This window comes from Polypterus senegalus, chromosome 6 (genome assembly GCF_016835505.1).
Source record: "Polypterus senegalus isolate Bchr_013 chromosome 6, ASM1683550v1, whole genome shotgun sequence".
NCBI lineage: Eukaryota > Metazoa > Chordata > Cladistia > Polypteriformes > Polypteridae > Polypterus > Polypterus senegalus.
This window is the reverse complement of record NC_053159.1, coordinates 144,916,231-144,938,915: the sequence shown is the minus strand read 5'-3', so window position 1 is coordinate 144,938,915 and position 22,685 is coordinate 144,916,231. Positions and strand designations below refer to the sequence as shown.

Below are 22,685 nucleotides of genomic sequence, written 5' to 3'. Positions count from 1 at the left end.
TGGTTCTCATTAGTCTTACCAGCCACAGAGAAATTGACCAATCAGACCAAAGCCAACCTGGCCATTCAGATTATTCTCAGGGACCAGACACACGGACATTATTTATTTATTCTATGGATAGATGGTGTACTGTTGAATCTAATTTCATTAATCCAGAACACAGAAAAAAATCCTGTCAGTATCAATTGTAAAGGGATGATGTGCAATTTAATAGTTCACAAGTAAACACTTTAGGGTCACAAAGACTGGAGCATTTCCTAGCAACATTGATTCCATCAAAGTGCAGGGATTACACACGCACACTGCATAATTAACACTTCCTTTAAATTAATGACATACCTTAAATCCAGACAAACCATTTCAGAGCAACGTGTCTTAAATTGAATTGGTATTAAAGAGTGAAGAGTGTCTTTGTGGCATCTGAGAAGTGAGTTGCATGACATTAGCTGATTCCAGTGTATACAATCTGCTGTCTATAACATATTTTAAAACAGTATTGTATTTTGAAACTTTAACACATGTATTTTATAAAGTCTATACAACTGTTACAAAACTTTATTTAAAAGAAACCCAAGTGATTTTCTTCTGTCACTAAGTAGAAATGATCCTCACCACCTATTGTCATCTGTTTTGCATATACACTCACCTAAAGGATTATTAGGAACACCATACGAATATGGTGTTTGACCCCCTTTCGCCTTCAGAACTGCCTTAATCCTATGTGGCATTGATTCAACAAGGTGCTGAAAGCATTCTTTAGAAATGTTGGCCCATATTGATAGGATAGCATCTTGCAGTTGATGGAGATTTGCGGGATTCACATCCAGGGCACGAAGCTCCCGTTCCACCACATCCCAAAGATGCTCTATTGGGTTGAGATCTGGTGACTGTGGGGGCCATTTTAGTACAGTGAACTCATTGTCATGTTCAAGAAACCAATTTGAAATGATTCGAGCTTTGTGACATGGTGCATGGTAGTCATCAGAGGATGGGAACATGGTGGTCATGAAGGGATGGACATGGTCAGAAACAATGCTCAGGTAGCCCGTGGCATTTAAACGATGCCCAGTTGGCATTAAGGGGCCTAAAGTGTGCCAAGAAAACATCCCCCACACCATTACACCACCACCACCAGCCTGCACAGTGGTAACAAGGCATGATGGATCCATGTTCTCATTCTGTTTACGCCACATTCTGACTCTACCATTTGAATGTCTCAACAGAAATCGAGACTCATCAGACCAGGCAACATTTTTCCAGTCTTCAACTGTCCAATTTTGGTGAGCTCGTGCAAATTGTAGCCTCTTTTTCCTATTTGTAGTGGAGATGAGTGGTACCCGGTGGGGTCTTCTGCTGTTGTAGCCCATCCTTCTCAAGGTTGTGCGTGTTGTGGCTTCACAAATGCTTTGCTGCATACCTCGGTTGTAACGAGTGGTTATTTCAGTCAAAGTTGCTCTTCTATCAGCTTGAATCAGTCGGCCCATTCTCCTCTGACCTCTAGCATCAACAAGGCATTTTCGCCCACAGGACTGCCGCATACTGGATGTTTTTCCCTTTTCACACCATTCTTTGTAAACCCTAGAAATGGTTGTGCATGAAAATCCCAGTAACTGAGCAGATTGTGAAATACTCAGACCGGCCCGTCTTGCACCAACAACCATGCCACGCTCAAAATTGCTTAAATCACCCTTCTTTCTCATTCTGACATTCAGTTTGGAGTTCAGGAGATTGTCTTGACGAGGACTACACCCCTAAATGCATTGAAGCAACTGCCATGTGATTGGTTGATTAGATAATTGCATTAATGAGAAATTGAACAGGTGTTACTAATAATCCTTTAGGTGAGTGTATAGTAGTATCTATATGTAATGTGTATATACATATACTTAGGGTATTGGCATTGTGAAACTCATAGTGTGCCCTGAAGTTAATCAAGTGTTTTATTTTTTGGTCTTATGTGACTTATACTAAAGTTATAGAGAGTTATCAAGCTGTGTGAAAAAAGTGAACAGCTTTTGTGCATGACATGGCAGAGAAAGAGTGGACAGTGAGTGACACCTAAAAAGGGGCATATTTATACGTGATTACATGTTGAGAAACAGTGCATCCTCTGTGTTGTTACCTCCTGCCAGCCTTTGCAGCGGGAGATGAGAGGCAAGCACCCCTCCAGTGTGACAACAGTTAAACATGCAAAAGGACTTTTTTACTGTCTGAAATGTTTGACTGTTAGAATGCAAAGAAATTAAAATGTTCATCCCTATTTTCACACCTTCGAATACAGTGACATAAATCTCATCAACTCACACGGTAATAAAACAATAGCAATAACTGTAGCCTTTTATTTATATTTTTGTCTCAAAAAAGAAGAATTTTTCTCACTATTAGGTGCAGAGCAGTGACAGTTGGCAGCAAACTAGTGTATGATGATAAAGAAGGTAAAATATTTAAAAAAAAAGACTTTATTGATGGAAAAGATGTCAGTCATTCTTGATTTAAAGTTTATTAGTGTAATGGCATCAACACATAGAGAAAGTTAATAAAGCTCTATTTTAACGTAAAATGTGTGAATATGGATTTAATAGTTTTATACAAAACACAAAAATAAACTCCTCATCTACCACGCAACTCAGTCAGTCACTTCCAGTTCCAACCCAAATAGTTTCAGAGCTAGAGCTCCTTGTATTTTGTGTGCAGGTACTATTGGACATAATCTGGTTTCCTCTGATTGTCTACTGTACATAAAAACCACTAAAATGCCATCAAGATAAATTAATATTAGCATACAGATTCTGCACAAAGTGGAACATCATCACACGCCCTTAACTATTCTGTTACACCAATGCAGTTTAGAGTTACCTTGCATGTAAAGGAAATTAAAGCAATTTCTCAATGAGGCGCCGATCACTCAGGCTGTTGGCTCTCACAAACTTGTCTTCTGATTGTGTGTTATCCTTGGGTCTGCCAGGCCTGTTCTTATTAGTTTCATCCACTTTCCAAGTCCCTTTTAATGTTGTATTGAAATTGTACTCAGTGACACCTGGGCTTTCTTTGTGGTTTCTCTAAAGGAAAGAGCTACACTTATAAGGGTTGTAATGGTCAGTTTGTCTTCTTCTAAATGCCTTTTTCTCACCATTGTGATAGCAATGTGCACTGTAATATTGTCCAAATAATAATTTGGAGAATGCACCAAGAGTGTGTTCAACACTGCTTTAATCTTTTTAGATTTGGTCATCATTAAAAAATAAAAAACCCAAAAGTTTAAAGAAAGGATAATTATTTTCCTTTCTTTTTGTGGCAATAGTGATTGGTAGGGGGAGAATTTACATCAGTGTAATGAATTACATAAACATATTTTATGAGAGAATGACTAAGTGTGATACAGATATGAGTGATAACAGTGAACTATTACTAACAAAATTAAATTAGAAAAGTGCAAGGTTTACTTTACTTCTTGTGTTTCCTTGAAATGCAATATGCGGTAGTCTCCTCTAGCTGAATGGCATCTCTCAAATACACCCGTTGGTTGATCAGTACAGTAATAGACAGACTGGTTGAAGTCGAGTACGTAAAGAATTAAGAAGTTGTCTGATTTGCATTGACTGAGCTGGAATGACAATAATTTAGGTTAATCAACCTTTTTAGTTTGAAACTAATTTTCTCAAGTTTTTAACTAAATTAAGAATTTAGAAAATAGCAATGTTACAAGGTGGTATTTGATTGCTTACGTGCCTTATTTACAGTAGGGTTTCTCTTCATTTTTTTCAAAAAATAAGGATCTTTATTGAATGTCTCAATCTTATTGTTCTGCTGTTTGTTTCTAATTTATTTTTTACCTATACAATTTTGGCCTGAAATGTTTTCTGTTAAAGCACTTTTACTGTAAATAAAACTATTTTTATTCTTTTGTTTTTTAAACATTCTTTTATGTGCCTCAACACGGGGCTTCAAATGAGTCTTGCTAAGTTTTGGTCTGAGAATTAGCCCTGTCAGCATTCTTAGGCATCGAGGACATACCTTGTGACAAAGTTAAAAGGATGATGATAACAAATGAAAACTTTTGTTGATTGTCTAGTTTTGCAGAGACTGGCATTTCCTTTTCAGGAAGGGGTCATCATATGATATTTTCAGAATATTGCATTAGCATAGCTTAGTGAATTTATTTTCATTTTCTCTTACAGTCATCTCATAGGAATACGAACAAATGTAAACTGGACTTAGTTGACCTTTTTTTCGATCAGACACACACCTTGTATTGTGTCATTCTGCTGTAATGCCACATCAATGTTAGCTTCTGACAATGTTACTACTATGTATGACAGATTAAATCGTGTGAAATTTTAAGATATCCCAAATTATACTTGATATGTACAGAGAAAAACTTGATGTTTATATTAACTCAAATTACCACAATCTATTATGTACAGTACATTACTTTATAATCTCTTTTTTGTCACATATATTTAGACTGTAATTAAATTGCCTGTGTTACATCTGCATATGCACATCCTTACATGAAAGAAGTGATGGGATCATTTAATCATACCACCAAAATCAGTAACTGATTTCAGTTAAAGGTATTTCCACAAGGTCTAATGCATTTTCTAAGGTCTGTAGTGAATCTTTTCAATATGTGCATCACATGCAATAATTGACACTACTTTTATAAAACTATATTAGAATCTTTTAAGTTTTGTTTTTATTTTAAATTTCAGCAATAGATTTAGGCAGAAGCTAACCTAAAAGAAAGCAAAAATTGATTAGTTATGGTGGCACGAGGTACATAATCAAACCAGTGAAGAGTAGGTTATTTACTCCTCTGCAAAAATGGAAAAGTCATGCACATTAACTGAAAACCCATGTAAACAAATGTGAAACCATACCTAACATTCTCGTGACTTGAACTTGAGATCAACAAGGTCATCAGGATCAGCTGCTATCAAAAAGTCTATTCAGCTTTCACTTCCTTTGAAACCTGAGCTTGAAAAGATAGATTAAAGTGGTTTCATAAGGTAATCCAGACAAAAAAAAAATGAAAATGTATGACACCTTTCACTTAAGACTGTGGTATAATTGTATCCATGATATCTCAGACTTTAGATGTTTTGAAACTGCATGCATTTTAACATTTAGTAGTAGATAAATATAACAGACTGTGGCGCAGTGGTAGCACTGCTGCCTCACAATAAGGAGACCTGGGTTTGCTTCCCAGGTCCTCCCTGCATGGAGTTTGTGTGTTCTCGCCGTGTCTGCGTGGGTTTCCTACGGGTGCTACGGTTTTCTCCCACAGTCCAAAGACATGCAGGTTAGGTGCATTGGCAGTCCTAAATTGTACCTAGTGTGTACTTGGTGTGTGTGTATGTGTGTGCCCTGCAGTGGACTGGCGCCCTGCCTGGGATTTATTTCTGCCTTGCTCCAGCAGATCCCCGTGACCCTGTTTTAGGATATAGCGGGTTGGAGAATGAGTGACTGGCTAAACATAACAGCTATATGATTGGGAAATAAACTGGCAATATTACATTTTTCCTCAGTGTATCGCACCCTTACATTATAGAATTATTTGCTTTCAATCCGTCAATTTCACTGTAAGAGAACCAGTATGTTCATGCTTTCAGATTTCAAGACTGTATTGAGCCTGAATCTATGTTGACTGAAAAAGCTACATAGCTAGAATATATATTAAGAGTGTAAGAAAAATGCATGGTTACAGCGTTTGCTTATTTAAACCCAAAAACAAAATGTACAGTGTCACGACGCCTGGGGATATTGCCCCACTGGGATGCCAGAAGAAGCAGGGGACCGGAAATAGGACAGTACTTTCCCCGGAGTACAGGAGGGCCACCTCCCTGGATTGCATGGGGGTCACGGAGCTGGGAAGCTCAACACTGTGGGAGGATGGGGCCACCACCAGGGGACTCCAGGATGTTATTGGAACCTTGGATGGCAGCACTTCTGCCACACCAGGAAGTGTCACTTTACAGAGCACCTGGAGCCCTTCCAGGTAATTATAGAAGGAGTTGCCTCCCTCCAGTAGACGAGCCGGAGTTGGGAGGAAGGAGACGGCGTTTGTGAGGAGGAGAGTGGAGGTCAGAGAAATAGAAAGAAAAAGAGACAGTTGCTGGTAACAAGGCATTGTGGTGCTGTTGAATAATAAACGTGTGTTTTTTGGACATTCTGGTGTCTGTCTGGCTGTTTTTGGGGACTGGCTTTCCACAACAGTATAGTGACAAATGCAGTTACTATGAGACAAATGACAAAAATACATAAATAAATTAAACCAAAACACAGCATATTCACCTGAGTATATTAGAAGCTGACTAAAAAATACATAAAAATAAACTTAAAGGCACTGAATTGAATGGGTGCAAGAACACTTGGAAAATGAGAAGTTTAGAACATCTGTTCTGACCCCATTAATCCAGTTTTAGGGTTACAGAGAGTTAAAGCCCATCCCGGCACGATGAGCAAATTGGTGTGATAGAGTACATCATCTGTGCATTTTCTGCACCAGCTGTGATCTTGTAAAGCACAGTCAGGGTTCAGGAAGCGAATGGCTTGTGCAATAATGATTCATTTATTTACTTAATATGTTTATTCATGGAAAGGTCCAACATTAAAAATTATTATTGTGACTTTTAGTGGGCACCCTATCTGCCAAAACACATATTCTTTGTCATTGACCATTGGCTCTTACTTTTCTCAGTGATACTTAAAGCTAACATTTTCCATACTTAGTCTCATGAAGGCTTTCGGTACATTCTCTCAAAAATGATCTATGTGTCTATATGGATACCAGGTGAAGTAAGGTGTGTTAAACCTGGTTTGTATTTTATGATATTTGTTTAAAGCCCATTTTTTTATTTAACAGCACTAACAGCCTAAGCCACTGGGTGCTCATCAAGGTGTCCCCAGTTACCACCATTAAGATGCCCAAATTGCCACTGCTAAATGTTTCTCTAATACATTTGAGACTCATGGTAGTGAATAGAAGCATGCTTAACATGATATATTTGATGCTTTTTTTATTTACCAGGTTGTATTAGTTCATAATGCAATTCATTTATTCTTTTCTTATAGTCATATATACTTTTCTTTGACCCTATATAGGCCCTACTAACATGCCAGTAAGTTTGATTTGGATACAGAAGCATGAAGAATTACGTGCTCCCCCATCTGTAATTCATGTTGTTCACGTAATTCATGAGATCATGCAGCTATTCCTGCTTTAGTTGCCCCTTGAAGAACATTGTTAGTTCTTCAACTCTACCACACAGCTATAGCATGTGGCAACCGATGCTCTGGTGTGTGTAGGGTTGTTTTGTCTAAATTTCTTGAGAAATATCTAAAATTGTCCTCCATACAACCAATGAAAGGAACAAAACCTGGTCAAATCCAGCAGTAGATCCAAAAAGACAAATGCAAACAAGGAATGGACCTTATTACAATCCCTCTCATTTCTTTGCACCCCCTTACATATCACCTTCTTAAGGCTTTTGTTGTGTCTTTCAACTAAAGCATACTGTGAATGATACACTGATGTACACAGATATCCTCCTCTTTAGTAAAACCCTTGTGTGCATCCAGTGTCCGTGTGTGTGTCTTCTGGTGAAGTGCGCATGTGCATGGCCAGACAGCACGTGTTCAGTCTCTTCCTGTGCATTCCCTGTGCAGAGAGATACACACACAGGCGCGTGCGAGTCACACACACATACACAGGCACGCGCGAGTCATGCACACACACAGGCACGCGCGAGTCACACACATACACACAGGCGCGCACAGTCCGTGTGTGTGTGTCTTCTGGAGAAGTGCGCATACGTGGGGCCACACAGCACGTGTTTAGTCTCTTCCTGTGCATTCCCTGTGCAGAGAGAGACACACACACAGGTGCGCGAGCGTCACACACACACGCGGGCGTTACACACACACACACAGGTGCGCGCGCGTCACACACACGCACATGCGAGACAAACAGGCACACGCGACAGACAGTCAGACACACAAACAGGCAAGAGACAGACAGACACACACACAGACACAGAGGCGTGCGCTTAAGAGACACACACGCGAGAGACACACACAAATGCGCTCAAGAGAGAGACACGCACACAGGCACGCGCGTGCATTGTTGCAATGTTACTTTTCTTGGTTGTTTATTAAAATACAGATTTTTCAAATGTTCATTTTTTACCCTGTGCTTAAAACTCATTAAAAAAATAGTTTTTAGTGAGCGGATCATAAGGCTATAGCGCAAATTCTTGCAGTGTTAGTTTTCTCTGTTGTTCTAGGTTTTCTTAGTATTAGTCAATGTTTTTACATTTAGTTTACTATTACGCTGTGCTTTCTATGGTATAGATAAATATATTTGTGCTTAAACACTTAAAAATATATATATTTACGTACAGTTCATACGGTCTGGAACGGATTATGGTCGTGAACCGAGGTTCCACTGTATTACTGTCAGACAAAATTACAGGCATTTGACAGAAATACAAACCAGTATTACTGAGAGAGAAAATTAAAGGCACACAATACAGTGACACATATTACAGCCACATACAAGGTCTCTTGCCATTTAATATAGACTGTTCATACAAATGTTTATGCACTACTGTTCTAGCGCCCGTTATTTTAACGGGCTTAATGTCTAGTCATTTTAATAATTTACTTAGTACCTGAAGTAATTTGTATGTGTTAATGGAGTGCCCTAGTCTGTTAGCATTTCTTTTAAATTGCCAACTTAATAATCATAGCCACCAATTCTTTATCAAATGTCTTAGCAGTTGCTGTCTATAAAGAAAAAGCCTACACATACCAGGTAGCATAGTCTACAACTAGCATTATTTATTCAGAAGGAACATTGATGATGGGCAGGAAGAAAAACTGGCATGTGCCCAGACATCACAATCCTCATGAGTTTAGACGTCAGTCATGAGACATAGTACTGCTCCAGTTTGGTCACTCTTTTAAACCCTCTAACCAAAATCTTTTTGGTTTTATCCTTAACTAAATTTCTTCTGAGAGGATGAACATAAGTAAAGTCAAAGGTAATCCTTCTTTAAAAGATAGGACACCAACAATCTCTTTCACTCTTTGCCATTCTTTTCAGTGAATCAATATACAGTAATTCTCTATTTTTACTCATGAACTGCATGTACATTGCTTAGAAACAGACCTCACCCCAGGCCGTCTAACCCCACATTTAGCAGGCAAGCTTTAGTCTACAAAATTGGGCACAAGCTTTTAAAATTTAAAAGAAGTAGTAAGAGAGGCCAGGTGTACATCATCAAACCTCTGGCCCACAATCACAGAACAAAGTTCTTTTACGAATAAAGAATCTTTACTAATAAAAGGCAAAGCCCTCACTGACTCACTCATCACTCACTCACTGACTCACTCATCACTAATTCTCCAACTTCCCATATAGGTAGAAGGCTGAAATTTGGCAGGCGCATTCCTTACAGGTTACTTACAAAAGTTAAGCAGGTTTCATTTCGAAATTCTACGCATAACGGTCATAACAGTCGACAACGTTCGCCATATTGAACTTTCTTATTTATGGCCCCATCTTCACGAAATTTGGTAGGCGGCTTCCCTGCGCTAACCAAAACCGATGTACGTACTTATTTTGGTAGTATGACGCCACTTTCGGCCATCATATTGAACTTTCCAATGTCACTAATTCTCCAACTTCCCGTGTAGGTAGAAGGCCGAAATTTGGCAGGCTGATTCCTTACAGCTTACTTACAAAAGTTAAGCAGGTTTCATTTCGAAATTCTACACATAACGGTCATAACGGTCGACAACGTTCGCCATGTTGAACTTTCTTATTTATGGCCCCATCTTCACGAAACTTGGCAGGCGGCTTCCCTGCACTAACCGAAACTGATGTACGTACCTATTTCGGTGGTATGACGCCACTGTCGGCCGCCATTTTGAACTTTCCAATGGTCTTTGTTACTTATGGGCCCATCTTCAAGAAATTTGGTACGCGGATTCCCAATGCTAACTGAATCCTACTTACATACATAAAGTACAGGCCAAAAGTTTGGACACACCTCCTCATTCAAATGTGTTTTCTTTATTTTCATGACCATTTACATTGGTAGATTCTCACTGAAGGCATCAGAACTATGAATGAACACATGTGGAGTTATGTACTTAATAAAAAAAGGTGAAATAACTAAAAACATGTTTTATATTCTAGTTTCTTCAAAATAGCCACCCTTTGCTCTGATTAGTGCTTTGCACACTCTTGGCATTCTCTCAATGAGCTTCAACAGGTAGTCACCTGAAATGGTTTTCACTTCACAGGTGTGCCTTATCAGGGTTATTTAGTGGAATTTCTTGCTTTATCAATGGGGTTGGGACCAGCAGTTGTGTTGTGCAGAAGTCAGGTTAGTTGGACGATCATTTATTTTTCAACAGGACAATGACCCCAAACACACCTCCAGGCTGTGTAAGGGCTATTTGACCAAGAAGGAGAGTGATGGAGTGCTGTAAATGGTCATGAAAATAAAGAAAACACATTGAATGAGGAGGTGTGTCCAAACTTTTGGCCTGTACTGTATATACGTCCATAGCCTGCAGCTCGGTCACCGTGTGAGGTGGCGTTGGGTCCCCCATCCCCACGCCTCCCACTTTGTTGGCTGCCTGCCTATATAAGGCCGTCCGTCACTCCTGTCTCTTCATTCCCTTCCTTGCTTCGCCACGGGATTAACGTCGCCCTGCTGATAACTACAGCCTTTTTATTTGATCCACGGCTTCTTCTGCTGTTTTAGTGTTTGTTTATTACGATTATAGTTATTATGTAGGTAATTTAGACTTACTTCACATTGTTCAGGTACCCATTTCCTTTATCGTTCCAACTGTACCCCCATTAACATTTCTATTGAGGTGATCACCATCGATCAAAGAAGTGTCACTTACCGACTGGTTTCCATGTCCAGAGATGGCACCTGCCTTTTCCATTCTCTGTGTTACATATTGCACGGCCATATCAGGCTCACTCTTGATTTCCGGAGGAACATTGTGTCTTATGCATTGAATGACTGGGACAGGTTCAAGGTGTGGACTGATGACGGTACAGGAGATAATTATACTACACAGGAGCACTATAGAGAGTGAAATGCTTAAGCCCTTCACCTATGGTTCTGCATGTGAGTTGATGGCTGTCGTTGAATTGTTCGGTTGTCGCTTTCAACTGTACCGAAATGGCTAAATATTTTACACCTTTGGACAACCGCCAATGCCTCTTAAACATCTTAGATTCACAGGTGACAATTTCAGTAGTGGACACTTTGATGTTTATGAATGTTTAAACTCTCAAAAGCTGGATGTGATTTTATCGATGAAACCGGTTGTATGCTTACAACGCTTGACAGATGCCGAATGTCACTTCAACACAACATGTCCTGCAAATGCTGTCGTAATTGAAACAAACCATGAAACTCAAACCGCTTATGACAGCAGCAATCCAAGCTGTGAGATTTGAGGCAAGATTACTGTTCACATGGCCAACTGTACGTTGCATGCTCAAGAGTAAGCTCAGCACACAGCTTGATCATATTACAACCGGAGGGCCGAACTGACAACGTGGTATACAAAGAGGTCCTTAACAAATAATTATTGGTATATTTTACCTCAGTTTAAAAAGTTTACTTATAAAAATAATTTAATAAAAATTTTAAGACAGTACTTTGCTGCTGCGAAGCGCGGGGAATTTGCTAGTTTACTATAAAAAACAGGATGGGCTAAGCAGGTTGTTTGCCTATTAGAACAAAACCCTAAGGCAAAAAGAAAGAACACAAATCCAGTAACAATACTTGTGCCCATGGTAGTGACTGCCAATTCGTCTCCCACATTGACCCATTAAAATGTAAGGTAAGAGTCCTATCAAACAGCAAAAATCAATATTCTTTCTAACTGCTTACCTTGTAAGTATTCCTTAATTGTGTCCCCTTCTGCCCATTGTCAACCACTTCTCTGGCTTTCTGTCCTCCCAAGCTTTGTTGTTTTGTGGGTTTTCTACTCTATGCTAGAGTCTGACAAGATGTCTGACAATGCTGCTCTTAAGCAGTAGTTTTATTTCAAAGGCTCCATTCACTTCATAGGTTGCTTGGATTACAGGCATTTTGTTTGGCTGTTCTATCACCCTGCCAACTATGCCATTTATGAATGTTAAGGAGCAATCTACCAGCTGGAACACAATTTCTTAAATAAGAGTTTCCACCCAATATTTGTCAAACTGCTTTATTCAAACTTATTTGAAGTAGCTTTACAGTAAATGTATTGATTCCTTTGCCCTTTTCCTAGTTAACAGAGGGGATTCTTATCTTTTTTAAAACTAAATAGTGTAGACAAATATAGAATTTCATTATCTAAACTGTTTGATATAAAATGTATATTTTAAAAATTGTAGAGGTCAGAGAAAAATATAACATGAATGGTTAGAGTCGCAGGATGGGAAATTGTCCCAGTTGTGTAAATAAGCCAGCCACCAAAAAATGAATTTCTTCATGTTGTCACTCATCGTGACCATGAGTTAATTTTTCTTCCTCTCTGAACTACAGAATGACTGTCAATAATAAACCACACATACTAGTTGGCAAAGTCAGGCTGAGGTGGGGAAATCATTGTTTCTTTGTCTGTCCTAACATTTTTCAGCTCAATGCAAAATTCCATCTGGTGTTCCATTTATTTTGCTTTCCTAAGATTAGCAGAAAGGTAACATTCATGAAAATATATAAACTAAAAAGTAGTAAACTGTATCAAAACTAAAAAAAAGTTTTCACTTAAAGAGTGCACAGTATGTTAATATCATTATCACTATTTAGCTTTGCTTAAACAGTGTCAGGTTATTTACTACTATAGGCGGAAACCATTACCCCAACTGAAAATGATCTAAAATGAAAACATACTCAACTGGATAAGAAATAAAACATTTTTAACCTAAAATGTAAAGGTAATTAATTCAGTAAATTTGCACTTTATGTAGAAAACTAACCTTAATTGGTTTATATGTTAACATTTAGCTAAAAATCAGCAGGTCCCATCAAACTAATTTAGCCACCTATTAATTCAGGAAGTTGTTTTACCGTCTTTGTGTTTCAGTTCAGTTCACTCTTTTTTTACACGTGCAAAAATGTGTCTTTTTAGGGCAGCATTGTTGTGTAGTGCTTAGCATATTTGCCACACCACTATAGTAGACTGAACATAAGAAATTTGACAAACAAGAGGAGACCATTCATTGCATCAAGTTTGTTTGTTTGTTAGTTCAGCAAATATCTAATATGTAACAATATCATTCAGATACTTCTTAAACGTTTTCAAGGTTTCTGCTTCAACTACGTACATTTGTAGCATGTTCCTACAACTCCCTACACTGTCTCTTTCTGCTTGAGACTAAACAGGTCTGTTGGAGCAGAACGTGTCCTTAAGTCCTGGGATGCAGTTAGTTGCTCCCCTCTGCACAGCTTCAACAGCTTCACATGCTGCTATGTCTTTCTTGTAGCGTAGTGACAGAGTTCAAGTCCTGTCCTGGTCGCTGTAAGTATGCACAGTATTTCTGTGTCTGCTTGGATTTTTCTGTAGTTTTATGACCTTTTATGATCTCAAAACTGAGCCTGAGCTGATTCCAGCTTTGCACCCCAATGCTGCCGGGATGGGCTCTGCCTTTGTGTAATCTTAAACCTGGATTAATGTATTTAGAAAACAGATGATTTAATCAATATTTCTGTTCATATTCTTTGGGTGATGCACCGACTGCTTGTTTTGATTAGTTACAGTCTTAAAAGGCTTTTTTTTTAAAAATGTGAATGTGGTAACCACAATTTTATAAATATATAAATATATTTATGGAAATATATATATCCTATTTTCTATATCAAGTGTTTTTCAGTTTCAAGGTGGCCAATGATCCTCTTGGTATTATGTCAGCATTGATATTGACCTTAATTAATGGTTCACTACATTGCAGACCTTCATATTCTGAAAATTGTCCTAAAAATAACTTCTGTGACAGCAACAGAGTGCTAATAACTGCAGGAATATTTTCAGATTGTTTTTCAAGGCCTTTATATGAAAAGCTTACGGCAAAACCATGTGTAAGAAAACTTGCCTCTGAACTGTTAATATTTGAAAATGGACCCAGCTATCACTTTTGAATTAGAGAACTGTCACAAAATATAAAATGTCTCTGTTTGTCCACAAATCTATCTTTGTCTAATGCAGCCCTTGAGCCATGTTTGCTTTTGTTGCATGGAAGCCCTGTGTCATGGTGAACTCCCCATGGCATAAACAAACACCTTGGGTTTCATTGTTTGTCAATAGGGATAATATAATATATTTAGAAAATTCTTTCTTTAGTCACTGTCATCTTACATTCAGAAACTAAAATAAAACTAATCAAAAAACATGATTTGTTTTAGAGTGCTTCAAATATAACAAAGCTTTGAAAGAGAAATGGTCACATACAACTAAAGTTAAAATTTCCTTTGTAGCACAGTGTACAGAAATTTCAGTAGGGCACAAGAAGGAAAAACAAAACCTGCTTTATTGATTCATAATGACTCCTATTAACTTCTTCTTCATCTTCTTCTCCTCCTTCTTAATCCACATTTCACGTACATGGCACAGTAGGCACAGAAGTGACACAGATATATTCTCACTAAGCAAACATCAATCTACACAAGTGTTTGTAGAAGCATGTCTAAATGCAGTATTCTCAATACAAAAGAAGACAATTTGACTGACAGAGGTCTAATGGAGAAGGAAATAAGTTTGAAAGTGCAGGGGCTCTTATAGTTGTGGTACTATAAACCACAATGTTTCCTGATCACTTCTTCCGCTTTTGTGGATTGGAACTGTTGCACTACACAGTCAGGATCTGTGATATCTATTTAACTTTGAAAAGAAATATCAGCTAAATAAATAAAGCATATAACATTCCTGCCTAGTTCATAGTCCATGCCACATAAATGGCTCCACCATTGAGAAGGTTGCAAATATCGAATTCCCTGGTGTTCAGAGAACCTCACCTAAAACCTCAACTCCTCATCTGTTGTGCCAAGAAAACACAACAATGGCTTTACTGCGACAGCTATGAAAGGCTACCCCTCTAACCTTACCATGTTTTACAGAAGTGTTATAGAGAGTATGCTAATTAGCTCCATCATGGTGTGGTATGGCACCTGTTGTACTGTGGATCGCAAGTTACTACAGAGGATCGTTTAGACGACTGAGGACATCATAAGTGTGTCTCTCCCCTCCATACAAGACACCTACAGCACACACAACCTCCACAAGGCATCCAGTATTGTGGTTGACCCCTCATACCCTGTTTATAGGCTATTGGATCTCCTGCCGTCTAGCTGATGGTATCACAGCATCCGAGCCAGATCATCCAGACTGTGTAACAGTTTCTTCCCCCATGATGTCCGACTCCCCCCATGATGTCCAATGCCATAGTTTCCCCTGTTACTCGCTGCTGAACTGTGAACTTTACACTATTTACAGCTTTGAAAATGGTTTAAATCAAATGCACACATTGCACTTTATGAGTGATAAACATTTACTACATTCCAAACAAACAAAATGGTGTTACTACTGTTAAGCTGTTAATGATCCATTTATAAGCGATCTGCTGTATTTCGTCCTACCGTTGTCAGGTCCATTTGCACTGTATGTTGTATTTGCACTAAATGGTGTACATTGTCTTGTTGCATTACTTGTTGTGTATTTGCACCGTGGTCCTCAAGACATGCAGTTTTATCTCAATATTTACTGTGAATTTGGAAAAGATGAAAATAAGGAACCTGAACTTGAACTTAAAAACAACTTTTTTTTCTTTTCAAAGGATGACACAAATTACTTTAAAAATAAAAATGTACTGAATGCTTAAAAGGAAAATGAGCATAAAGATAAAATTGAATTTCTGTCTTAAGCTAAAAATGAGAACCAGTCACACTTTAGTTATACAATTCCACCTTAAAGATGAACAAATATCAAGCAGCCTTTGTTCTACTCTTATGCATTCTGTGGGCCGACGACTACCTTAAAGATAGGGCTTAATAAAGGCACACCCTTCTAGCAAGCACTTCAGCTTGGGACTTAATCCAATTACTCCAACCTTAATAGAGAGCACTTCAGAACCATTAAAGGTAATTGAACTAAATTTATTAAGCACAGAACAAATACTTATCAAAAGAGAAACAAGGAAAAACAGGAATCAACAGAACAAAATAAATTAACTAAACTAAATGCCGGGGGGGTTGGAGTGATGAAATAAAGAAACCAGAGTAACAAAATAAGAGAAATTAAAAAAAAAAAAAAATAAACTTAAGCTACAGTCATGTCTCCCTTTCTCTTCATTCTGTGCACCTCAGGGTATAAATATAACACCCAGTAATGTCACTTGTAGAAATTCTCCGATGATTCTGCACTTATGGGGTGTATTGATAACGGGAATAAGACAGATTATAGGAGTCAGGTGGAGAATTGTGCTTCTTGGTGCAGAAAGAACTGTCTGCAACTTAACATCAGCAAAACCAAGAAAATGGTTATTGACTTTGGCTACATCAAAATTAGCCTCTATGTCCGGCCGTTATTGAAGTAATGAATGCAGAGGTGGTGCACTCCCACAAGTACTTGGGTGTCTTCATTAATGACCGGTCTCAGAACACAGAGAAAGTATATAAGAAAGAGCAGAGCAGGCTGTTTTACCTTAGGAGATTGTTCATTTAACAGAGAAGTGACATATTCCTTCACACCTTCAATAACTCTGTGATTGCCAGTGTGATTCTCTATGAAGTGTTGTGCTGTACTAGTAACATCACCAGGAGAGGCCCACCAAATCAACAAGTTAATTACAATATAAGGGCAGACTCAGTTATAGGACACATACTGGGTTCCATGGAGATAAGGAAGAGAATTAAAACAAAACTGAGCACCATTATGAGCAATGCTGCACATCCTCTCTCTGACACACTAACACAGAGCACTGTCAGCTAACAAATTATTCAGCAGAAGTGTGTCATGAAACATAACTGAGGCTCCTTAATACTAACAGCATTACACCTGCATAATGCCTTCCTGTGGCTGTGATATCCAAGTCAGAGGTTTTCTTTCTTTTTAGTTTTCTTACTTTATAGTCTGGTGTGTGTGCATATTTTTTATTTATGTATTTATTTTCCTATGCATTATCTATCTATCTATCTATCTATCTATCTATCTATCTATCTATCTATCTATCTATCTATCTATCTATCTATCTATCAGTTTCAGAAAGTATTCAGACCCCTTCACTTTCTGCACACTTTATTGTGTTGTTGATTTAATTATAAATGGATAAGTGTGCCATTTTGCCTATCAATCTATATTTAATAACATATGACAAAGTAAAAACATGCTGTGAAAAAGGTTTACAAATTTATCAAAGTCAAAATTTTAAATATTTCATTCATATACCATGTTTCCCTCTCAACCGTAGATCTTCAATTGAAGAAGTTATGAATTTATGAAGTTAGAATAAAATCCAAAAATTATAAACTCATAAAACTGAATTAACAGTATGCCCGCATGGCAGAACATTATCGAACCACATCCTGCATGATTGATCCCGTTGTCCACCACTTCGGCCACAGAAACTAGCCTCCCACCCACTGTTAATCACAATATAGCATTCGCAGAGTAAATGTTATCCACACTTGTGGAATCACTACAAATATAACTTTTATTTTGTTTAATATGGCCCAACACACAAAAGTAGTGATTCTGGAAATTCCATTCTCAATGACAAAATCAAAATTCTTGACTAAATACTGAAAGATAATTTATGAAGTGTTAAAAAAGAAAGATTAAATGCTAGTGTTGTTTGTGCTCCTAATAATAGTACAGTTTCTTCCGTACTTTGTGATGGAAAAAGCATTACATTTGTGGCTAGAGCACATAAACATCCATCCATCAGTTTTCCAACCTGCTGAATCTGAACACAGGGTCACAGGGGTCTGCTGGAGCCAATCCCAGCCAACGCAGGGCACAAGGCAGGAACCAATCCTGGGCAGGGTGCCAACCCACCGCAGGCACATAAACAGGCAGCATGTTTTCTTGATGGTAACAGGTTGTGTCAGAAAGCATTACGCCTATATGAAGACTACAGCAAAGTATCCATTGAAAAGAACAAGATCATGCCATTTATTGCAAGTAAGGGATGGTTAAATAGATTGAAGAATCGGTAAGAGCTTAAAAAGTATTACACTAGGCTGTTATGCTTATACTATACAGTACTGTATGGCGAAGTACATCATTTTTATTGTGTTTACTTTAGTATACTTGTGTATATATATATATATATACTAGCAAAATATACCAATAATTATTTGTTAAGGATCTCTTTGCATACCACATCGTAATATGACCAAGCTGTGGTTGAAAGCGACAACTGAACAATTCAGCGGCAGCCATCAACTCACATGCAGAACCATAGGTGAAGGGCTTAAGCATTTCACTTTTATAGTGCTCCTGTGTAGTATAATTATCTCCTGTACCGTCATCAGTCCACACCTTGAACCTGTCCCAGTCATTCAATACATGAGACACCATGATCCAATATGTAACACAGAGAATGGAAAAGGCAGGTGCCATCTCCGGGCATGGAAACCACTCGTTAAGTTACAGTTCTTTGATCGATGGTGATCACCTCGATAGACATGTTAATGGGGGTATAGTTGGAATGATAAAGGAAATGAGTACCTGAACAATGTAAAGTAAGTCTAAAATACCTACACAATAACTATAATCATAATAAACGAACAATAAAACAGCGAAGAAGCTGTGGATTAAATAAAAAGGCTGTAGTTATCAGCAGGGAGACGTGAATCCCATGGCAAAGCAAGGAAGGTGAATGTAGGGACCGGAGCGACGGACGGCCTTATATAGGCAGGAAGCCATCAACGTGGGAGGCGTTGGGATGGGGGACCCAACGCTGCCTCACACGGTGACCGAGCTGCAGGCTATGAATGTATATATGTACGTAAGTAGGACTCAGTTAGCGTTGGGAACCCGCGTACCAAATTTCTTGAAGATGGGCCCATAAGTAACAAAGACCATTGAAAAGTTCAATAGGGCGGCCGACAGTGGCATCATACCACTGAAATAAGTATTGTTGTTATTGTCGACCGTTATGCGTAGAATTCCGAAATGAAAACTGCTTAACTTTTGTAAGTACGCTGTAAGGAATGAGCCTGCCAAATTTCAGCCTTCTACCTACACGGGAAGTTGGAAAATTAGTGACATTGGAAAGTTCAATATGGCAGCCAACAGTGGCGTCATACCACCGAAATAAGTACGTACATCGGTTAGCGCAAGAAAGCCGCCTACCAAATTTTGTGAAGATGGGGCCATAAATAAGAAAGTTCAACATGGTGGACGTTGTCGACCATTATGACAGTTACATGTAGAATTTCAAAATGAAACCTGCTTAACTTTTGTAAGTAAGCTGTGAGTGAGTGATTGAGTGAGTGAGTGAGTGAGTCAGTCAGTTAGTGAGGGCTTTGCCTTTTATTAGTATAGATATACGTATACTAGCAAAATACCCGCGCTTGGCAGCGGAGAAGTAGTGTGTTAAAGAAGCTATGAAAAAGAAAAGGTAACATTTTAAAAATAACATAACATCATTGACAATGTAATTGTTTTGTGACTGTTATGAGTGTTGCTGTCATCAAGGATTTGATTAGGCATTATTTCTTTCAATCAGGTTCATATTTGGAGGATGTGTTGTGTTCAAGTTACATTCCGTGTTTGTCAACCGTTGTAAAGATAACAGGTTTCATTCATTGAAGTGTTCACTACCCAAATCAGTACTCGTGAATCTAAGATGTTTAACAGGCATTCCTGGTATTAAGTTGTGGATTTGCCTGCGAATATTTAGTGGCAGCGTGTCTATGAACTTAATTTAAACTTAAGCTTTACACCTTGCTTTCCTATTGATATGTCTACAAAGGCTTGTTCAGCTTCAGAGGGTTGTTCCTTTCTTACTGCATCAATAAACAGCTCGTCTTCCTCTTTATCGGAGACATCACACACTGCATGCACAGGTTTACCTTTCCCAGTCCTGCAAACTTTAGTGAAGTGGTTCAATTTACCACATTTTTTACACTGTCTTCCTTTAGCTGGACATTGACTTTTTCCATCGTGTGCTTTGTTTCCGCAGTAGCTGCACTTATGAAAATGTTCTTTTGCTGCCTTCTCAATTGTGTAATGCGTTTTTTGTTCAGCACTCTTAGGAGCTCTTGATTTTTGTCTGCGTACTGCGTTCACAGTCAGTTCACGTGAGCTGCTCGGAGTACATGCATCGAAGGTTCTCAGCTGTGCTTGTGCTATCTCGTGCGATCTTGCGATGTCCACGGCTTTATTTAATGTTAGCTCAGACCCGGCACTTAAAAGTTTCTCTCGCACTTTTGCTGAGTTTGTGCCAAACACTGTTCTATCCCTGACCATCTCATCTTCGTTTGTCCTTCACCAGCAATTTTAACTCCGTTTCAAAGTGATTAAAAGTCTTGTTTATACCTTGCGTCTTCTCACTAAACTTGTATCTCGCGAATATCGTATTCGTTTTAGGCATGACAAACGCCTCGTAGCGGCAGCGTGTCTATTGGATTGCTGCTGACGGACGGCCTTATATGGGCAGACACTCAATTACGTTGGTATGGGGGATACTATATAGGCAGGTAGCCAACTACGTGGGGTGCGTGGTGATGGGGGACGCAACTCCGCCTCACACGGCGACCGAGCTGCAGGCTATGGCTGTATATATGTACGTAAGTAGGATTCAGTTATGATCGTTGCGCGTAGAATTTCGAAATGAAACCTGCTTAACTTTGGTAAGTAAGCTGTAAGGAAAGAGCCTGCTAAATTTCAGCCTTCTACCTACACAGGAAGTTAGAGAATTAGTGAGTGAGTGAGTGAGTGAGTCAGTGAGTCAGTGAGTCAGTCAGGGCTTTGCCTTTTATTAGTATAGATGGGCAGTTAAGCTTTACCGTATATTTAATATTGTTAATTTGATTTTTTCTTTACTTGTCAGATCAAGTTTTTGGCTGTCATTTGGCTACATTGTGTGAACGTGAAGGAACTACAGTCCCAAAGTTTGTAAAACAGTGCCTTGAAGCTGTAGAAAAAAGAGGTATGTACAATAACCTTGAGTTGATTGTAATTTGTGAATGAATTCAGCACAAAAACTGCTAATCTTACTTACATCTTATTTTATTTGTTAACCTGAAGCGGTAACATTTATTAGTTCCTTCATTTGTACATTTAGCATTTTCAAGCTTGTTTATAATTATGATCCAAGTCACTTTTTGTGGGCCAATTTTACATGTTCTTCCAATGTTAGTGTAGGTGTTCCACCAGTACTAATATTTTACCTCAAATACAATTAATAGGCTTCTATACTGGACACTATGAATGCTTATAAATGTTTGCACACGCATGTCCTGTATTGAACTGGTTTAGTTTTTTGTTGTGTGAATCTACTCAAATCATCTTTGGCTCATTTAGACACCAAATTGGATTAAGTGGTTCAAAAGACATGATGTCTGCTTTACTGGGTCACATATTTTTGGAAAATGCCCTGCTCATACCTAATTAGATTAAGATTTTTGCTTGCAGAACTTCTTAAGGCAGAACCTGATTTAATAATACTGCCTAATGAACAGTCTGTTGTATTAACTTACCATTCACTGTAACAACACTGCCTTGTCTTGCTCAACTGACACAATGTCATAATGGGAAAACGATATCTAAGCTTTTTTAAAGTAATACTAATAATCAATAGTTGACTTCACAGTTGCAACCCTTTTGAACACTTTATCTTCATTATATGAAAACTTCCAGTGAATTCTTTCTCTTTTTTGGGGCCTCTCCATGGATAGGGTTAGGAGTATTTAATCTGTCTTGAAGGATATGCAGCATTGTATATGCAGTAACTTACTGACATGTAATTGTAAAGTAATTTCTTAAATCATCAAAATATACTATATTAAAATACAAAAGACCATTGGAAATGCTTTTATTCTTCTGCTTGCTAACCCAACATAGCCAGAAGCTCTCTTTTTAATATAGCAAATTATTTTATGAAGTCGGATTCTTTTATTGCCTTTGTAGAAGATTTCACATTGATGTTTTTTATTTATAATTGATTCCGAATGACCAAAACAGTTAGTGTTGAAACCACTTTTAACCACTGTTCACACAGAAGGCTTCAGGTTGATCACTGTCATCCGCCTCTTTAAATGTGACATACAATAGTTAGTTCAGAATTTCTGAAAAATTTAAGTGATTTATTCTGCTCTTTAATGTACTTTTTTTCTGAAAAGTACTGTAATGCGTATAATGGACAGAACAGGTCCTAATATTTGTATTGTGTTTAGCTCCTAGATTTTGCTCAAGCAATTTTCTTTTTACCTTTATCAGCAGGGCATATTTTGTCTGTGCCCATTATTGCAAACAAAGTAAACCACCTCTGAAGATTATGTAGTGTGTAAATTATATAAAGTATATTTCATCATATCCTTTTGATAAAATACTTCAGTTTAAACTGGAAGGAAAATGTCTGCGTATGTTTAAATAAAAAATGAAACCTCAGTGCATAATAGACAATACACTGTCTAACAGAGGATGGATATATGGTGAAG

At 38.2% G+C, this 22,685-nt stretch overlaps 1 protein-coding gene across 1 annotated transcript in view; it reads left to right on the top strand.

The window, feature by feature from the left end:
- The window catches only part of arhgap15 (Rho GTPase activating protein 15), a 657,673-nt gene that overhangs the window by 389,267 nt on the left and 245,721 nt on the right, over nucleotides 1-22,685 (top strand). The window contains exon 11 of the mRNA XM_039755090.1: nucleotides 21,077-21,175. Within this exon, the coding sequence (XP_039611024.1) occupies nucleotides 21,077-21,175 (99 nt within the window). The remainder of the gene's footprint in view (nucleotides 1-21,076; nucleotides 21,176-22,685) is intronic.